The sequence below is a fragment of the Pteropus vampyrus genome, unplaced genomic scaffold (genome assembly GCF_000151845.1).
Source record: "Pteropus vampyrus isolate Shadow unplaced genomic scaffold, Pvam_2.0 Scaffold107, whole genome shotgun sequence".
NCBI lineage: Eukaryota > Metazoa > Chordata > Mammalia > Chiroptera > Pteropodidae > Pteropus > Pteropus vampyrus.
This window is the reverse complement of record NW_011888888.1, coordinates 1,405,259-1,412,328: the sequence shown is the minus strand read 5'-3', so window position 1 is coordinate 1,412,328 and position 7,070 is coordinate 1,405,259. Positions and strand designations below refer to the sequence as shown.

The 7,070-nt window shown below is 34.9% G+C and overlaps 1 protein-coding gene across 1 annotated transcript in view; it reads left to right on the top strand.

The window, feature by feature from the left end:
• FAM185A (family with sequence similarity 185 member A) overlaps window positions 1-6,827 on the top strand; it is a 57,870-nt gene extending 51,043 nt beyond the window's left edge. The window contains exon 7 of the mRNA XM_011365210.2: window positions 5,869-6,827. Within this exon, the coding sequence (XP_011363512.1) occupies window positions 5,869-5,981 (113 nt within the window). The 3' untranslated portion in view covers window positions 5,982-6,827. The remainder of the gene's footprint in view (window positions 1-5,868) is intronic.
• Window positions 6,828-7,070: the final 243 nt, after the last annotated feature.

Sequence of the window (7,070 nt, the reverse complement as noted above, 5' to 3'; positions counted from 1 at the left end):
AGGTTTTAGATTTGGTTCATCAACTTAGATATGAAACCTCTGTGTGGTATATCAAGCCAATCTCTAAGCACCCCCCCCCCAAATTTATATAGTACAAAGTCCTTTTGTCTTAAAGCTCTCCAATTTAGATGTTTAGAGAATATTAGAGATAAAGTGTATTGCCGGTTAAACGATCGTTGTTTGCCACAGTCATAGTACTGGGGAAGGTGGTATTACTGGGTTAGCTTTATTTTGGTCAAACTGGAAATGTAAAGCATATAAAAAAAATCATTTCTGGATCAAAATAAACCAAGTTAGAAGAGAGTTCTCACTCAGCTTGTTTTTAGGCCTGAGAGTTACACATTTAATGGTATTGTGATTTATGATGGAAAATTGGTTCAAGAGTTGGAAAAGAGGTTGAAATGGAACTAAGCCCATAAGATGGCCCTTTTCAAATCTAGAGACACTGTTTTCTCTCCAAATGGGAAAAAAAAAATCTAGTCTCTTGATATGACTTCTAGAAATACATTCTTTTAAGAACACACTGAAGTTTTAGTTTTCTCCAAGCTCATAGCATATGGATTTTTCAGTCATATAGATGTACTTTAGGATGACATTGAAGAAATTCAGTAACAGAATGAAGAATACTGTAGGCTTATGGTTGTCTGCTTAAAAATGTTTTGACAGGGAGTTAATTTAGGAACTGCTTTTATGGTGTTTTTGTTTCTCTTTGATTTTATCAAAGTATAAGATCCTGGGAGTGTCACAGATAATTAGGCATCAGCTTTTTGTTAATGTTTGCCAAACAAGAAGACAGGTTTTGTTTAGCCAGATTTGTCTGTAGTTTGCTAACCCTAATACTAGTTTAGGGTTTTGTATTTCTTTTAGTCACTCAAGAAATACTAAGTCAGAACCAAATCTTCCCCTAAATGAACTCTTCCCAATAGTGAAGAAAAAACAATTTGTGCATATAGAAGTGTAATTATGTAAGATTTAAGAAACAACACAGCCATAGGAGATATATGATGGCAAATAAAAACACAAAAACATGTTCAACATCACTAACAATTAGCGAAGTACAAATTAAAACCAGAATGAGATACTAGTATATACCTATTAGAATGGCTAAAATGAAAAACACTTATAATATCAAATGCTGAAGGATGTGAAGAGATTGGATCTCTCTTGCACTGCTGGTTGCAAATGTAAAATGATATAGCAACTCTAGCATTCAGTCTGGCAGTTTGTTAAAATCTAAACATGAAACTACCATACAATCCAGCAATTACACTCCTGGGCATTTATCTTAGAGAAATGAAACTTATTGTTCACATAAAAACCTTTACACAAATATTCGTAGCTTTATTTGTAATAATCTCAAACTGAAAATGAATAAAATTTCCTTCTACCAGTAAATGATGACACAAACTGTATTATGTTCATACAATGGAATAGTATTTGATAATAAAAAGGAATGATCTACTGATACATACAGCTTGGATGAAACTTAAAGGAATCGTGCTAAGTGAAAAAGCCAGTCTCAAAATGTTACTTACTGTATGATTCCATTTATTTAACATTCTCGAAATGACAAAATAATAGAAATGGAGAACAGGTGACTAGTTGTCAAAGGTAAGGGAAGGAGAGGGAGGATAAGACTATAAAGGAGTGTCACAAGGGACTTCCTTTGTGGTGATAGAACAGGTCTGTATCTTGATTATAATGATGGTTATGTGAATCTATACATGGGATAAAATATCATAAAAGTATACATATAACATACAAAAAAAGTGAATATATGCAAAAAATGGTGAACTCTGAGTAAAGTTTGTAGTTTAATTAATTATACTTTGCCAACCGGGTTTTGATAATGTATTACAGTTATATAAAATACCATTGGGGGAACTGGGTCATAGGTGCACAGGACCTCTTTGTAGAGGGGAAAAGAGAAATAACGAAGGCTTCCAGCCAAGAAGTCAAGTAAATAGGACAGACTTACCTTTCTACCTAAAACAATAACAACAACAAATTTTTTTAAACAGACAAAATACACAGACAAAAGAAAAACAGTTTCCAAGACACTGGGCATCAGGCAATGAAAGAAAGTGATCACTGAGAGACAAGAAACAAAATAAGCTCCTGCTTACTGCCTTGAAAGAGGCCCCAGGCTATAGTTAGTACAAAGGGAAAGAGTTCTGATGTGGAACCCCGCAGAGTCTAAGTTAAGACCATGAGGAGACTCTGCATAGGCCAAGACAGCTACAATTTATAGAACAAAATAGCAGAAGGAATAGAACCTGGTACTCATACAAGTCCAAAAATAATTCCTGTGCCACTTGCCAAACTGGAAAATATCATAACTCATGAGATATGAGGTAGAGGATTTAGTGGTTAGAAACAATTAGCCCTAGACTGAGCACCCCTCCAGAACTGCCTAACATTCTAAAAGCAAGAGATGAAAAGCTTAAACTGTTTCCAAGTAACTTAACTGCATCTCTGAACAAATCTAAAGATTTACAGGAATACAAAGATATCTGGCATCCAAACAAAGATTATCAGACATGCAGAGGCAAGAAAATATGATCCATAATAAAGAGAATATCAATCGAAACACAGAACACACACAGATGTTAGAATTAGAGAAGGGAAATAAAATAGTTATTATAATTGTATTCCACATGTTGGAATAAAGTTAAGACATGGAAGATATTAAAAAATGCCAAAATAAAATTTCTAGAAATGAAAACTACAATATCCGAAATGAAAAATTCAGTGGATGCGATTAGACATAGAAGATTTGAGGGAGAAAAAGTCTCTCCAAGAATATTTCTTGGGCAAAACTGATTAATTCTGTACTTGCTCAAAACCTAAAGTATGGTTTTCTTTGGTATTGTCCCAGGTAATTGAGAGAAAATATAATGATAGGCATCATTAAAACTAACTCAAAGATATTTTCTTGTCAGTAAAAATTTGTTTTCAAGATGTCTTGGATTGTACTTTTGTCAAGGAAAGAGTAAACAGTTAAAGAATGTTGTTAACAAAATATTTTATGGAATCGTGTGTGGTATTAGAGGTTTTGTTTGTGAAATACATACATTAAAAAATAACAAAATTTCAGAATATTTACATGTTGTTTCATAAGTGTATAACTTAATTTCCTAGCCAGCTGGTAAGCTTTTTGAGAGTATTAGCATGTCTTTTTTCATTATTTGACCCTCCCTAAAATACTTAGCATGGTGCTTCCCATAGTGAGTGGTCAGTAGTATTTATAATATAAAAGAGAGAATCCTCCAGCTATGATACACTGAAGTTTAATTTGCTGCTACTAAGGCAGCACCAGCATTATCCCTCTGAACCAAATGTGAATAAATAGTCTGTTATAGGTTTGGAAGAGCAGTACAGGAGAAACTAATCCAAGAAGCTTTTTAAGCCCATTTTAAAACCAGAGAATTAAATTCTTCAAATTACTTAGAGGCCTATCTTTGTCCAGCTAGTGCTGATTAGATCAGGTGCAGTTTGGGTTAATTAATGACCAATGCTTTTTAGGGGGAGGAGGGGAGGATGTGAGGGAGAGAGGAAGGAGAGAAGAGGAGGGGAGGGGAGGGGAGGGGAGGAAAGGAAAGGAAAGGTGAGGAGAGGAGAGGAGAGGAGAGGAAAACTTGGAGATCCATATATTTGGATAGATTTGTAGGAGGCAGATTTAGGAAAGCAAATGCTAGAGTTTAAAAATATGTCCTGCAAAGAAGCTTTCCTCTCACTTAATAGACGTCAAACTACATTGGGATAGGGTAGTCATTTCCCATTTCTTAGTCAAAGAAGCATTGTCTGATTTTTTACTAGCAAAGGAAATTAAATAAGGAACAAGATTTCTACAACCCCAAGTTTCAATATATGTTGCAAGATTTTTATAGGAAGGAATTTATAAACTTTAGAAATTAGAGTCTCCACAGATTCAGGCCAAAGTATGAAGAACTTGCAGTAATTACTTATTGGCAAGATAGAAAAAGATATTTTCAAGCAACCTGAATGGAATTTTGTAAACTGTCTTGTTTTTTTGAGTATTGTCCCTAAGCTAAAATCGCTTGTGTGTTCATTTTGTTAGTACTAGCAGCACTATATGTGGCCTCTCCTGCTGCAGAAGGCAATGGGTAAATTGGCTTCTCTCTTCATAAGCAAGAAATGCATGATTGGGAAGGTGACAAATAATATATCAAGAAAAAGATCTCAGATATTTGGGAAAACCTTACTATTTTTGATGCTTTACTACTGATGCTAAATGGTAGGAAAAAATAATAGAGCAATCAATGTTCAGGATTTTTAGTTCTTTCAATGTATTTATTTGAATTATTAGATAAAGAATTCTGTATTATAGAAAAATTGTAGGGTACTGATAGCTTGAAATCCTGACCTACCAAATCCAGTACAAGCACAAAAAGAACAGATTAAAATTGACAAAGCTGAATCCTTTAATGATGAAGAGTTAGAAGAGAAAGAGAAGCTTCTAACACAGGGATTTACCAGTTGGAATGAGAGAAATTTTAACCAGTTTAATGAGAAATGGAATCATGATGATATTGAAAATAGAGCGAGAGAAGTAAAAGGGAAAACTCTAGAGGAAGTCATTGAATACTCAGCTGTGTTCTGGGAAAGATGAAATGAACTCTTAAGACATAGATAAGATTATGGCTCAGATTAAAGGGGAGAGGCAAGAATTCAGAGAAGAATTTGTATCAAAGAAGCACTTGACACCAAGATTGGTTGGTACAAAGCACCCTTTCATCAGCTGGGAACATCATATAGTACTAACAGAGGGAAAAACTATACTAAAGAAAATGATTGTTTCCTGATTTGTAGGCATGGATTCAACAAAGAAAATGTATATGATGAATTGAAATAGTATATTCCCAACTCAGTTCAGATTTGACTGGTTTCTTAAATCCAGAATTGCAATGGAGAGTCAGAGGAGGTTTAATACCTTAATTACCTTGATTGAAAGGAAAAACATAGAACTAGAAGAATAGAGATGGGAAACAAACCAGGTGAGCTCAATGTTTGCCACATCCTATTACCTTGAGAGAGTTTCCAGACTGTAGCTCAGGGACAGGCAGAGCCCAACATACTACCTGAGTAGAGGAGACTGAGGTGAGGATCGGAGACCAGGGCTGCTAGAGTTCACAAAAGAGAGTTCCAGTTCCAGAGAGGAGGGAGCTGCATAGGACACCCATGATCATTGAGCAAAGTACTGATCAGCATGTGTGCAAAAAAACTACCTGATAACATGCTACAGTGTGAATTAATCTTAATTAAACTGAGTGATAGAACCCAGATTTTGAAAAAAGTGTACATAATATATGATTCCATTTATTAAAATTTAATGAAATGGAACCAATCCATTGTGACCCAGAGTAGATCAGTGATTGCTGAGGGATGGGGGTGGGGGTGTGAGTAGGGATCTGGAGGTGACAGGCAGGAAGGAACAGGAGGGAAAGATTACAAATGGACACGAGGAAACTTAGGCGTGATGGATATCTTCATTATCTTGATGAAAGAGATGGTTTTACAGTTTACATATGTCAAACACTAAATTTCGTACTTTAAATACATGTACTTTATTTTGTCAATTGTACTTAAATGAAACTCTTTTTAAAACCGACATATAAAAAATACAAATAAAAAACAGAGTAGCTTCCCTTTGAGAGTTGTGAGAAAATGAAAGGCGGAAACAACCCCAGTAACCTCTTTGTAACTCTTTCCCATTTCAGACTATCTTTATTAAGATTTTTGCTGTTCCAAAATGTTTTCAGTTTTAGAAATGTGTTGTTAGGATCTGTGTAGTCAAATATTGCTGTTGTCGATCAAGATATAACTTCATGCAATTTTATGTTTCAGGGCTCATGAATCAAGCAAACAAACATGAAAAATGGATTAAGGCTGATGCCCCAAAAGGCACTGTAAGTTTTAGAAGTCAAAGCTGGTTTCAGTCCTTGAAACTGCAGGACTGAGAATGGTTTTTTATTTATAATTTTTAGCAATGATTAGTAGATCCATGACTACAAAAATGCAAATATCACTGTTCACATAAATATCAAAAACAGATCAATAAATTGGAATGTGTGCTAGTGAAGTGTCTTGTGATAGGGGGGCTTTTCAAAATTTATACTTGGCTATTGTATTAGTTTCCTATTGCTTTGTAACAAATTACCATAAACTATCGACTTAAAATAACACCTATTTATCAGCTCACAATTCTGTAGGTCAAGAGCTCAGCATAGCTGGATCCTCTGCTGAGGGTAGCCACAAGGCTGGACTCCAGGTGTTGGCTGGGCCGAGTTCTCACCTGGATGGCTCTAGGGAGAAATCTGCTTCCGAGCTCATTCATATTGTTGACAAAATCCAGTTCCTTGTGACTGTATGAATGAAGTTTTCTTGTTGTCAATAAGAGATCACTCTAAGCTTCTAGAGGCCACCCACATCCCTTCTCATGTGTGTGGCCCTCTCCATCTTCAAGCCAGCAGTGATGCATTCAGTTCTCACGCTTTGAATATCTGACCTCTTTTGCGACCAGCTGAAGAAAACTCTGCTATTAAGGGGCTCACTGTATTAGGTCAGGCCTATCCAGGATAATCTTTGTTTTGCCATGTAAGATAATGTAATTTTGAGAGTGATATCTGATCATATTCAGTTTCCATTCATACTCAAGAGGAGGAGATTATATAAAGACAAAGATAATGGTAGGGGGAGTTATCTTAGAATTTTTTGTACCATAGCTCTCATGTAACATGTTTTCTACTTAGTAGTTACAACATCAGTGTAAATTTAAGCTTGAATAAAACAAATCATTAATGTGATGTATTTCTACCAATTCTTTTTTTTGCATAATTTAAGACATAACTCATTAGTGGGGGAGAAACATTTTAGCTATTTTATAACCTGATGTATGGAGATGGATTTTCACTTTTATAATGGTGTACTGTATAAAGTTATTTTATGAATTCTCTTTCAAACCTTACTTATATAATCCTGGAACATTTATACAACACTGAAAAGAAATATTAGGTTTTATATTTTTTATGATTAGTATACATTAATTC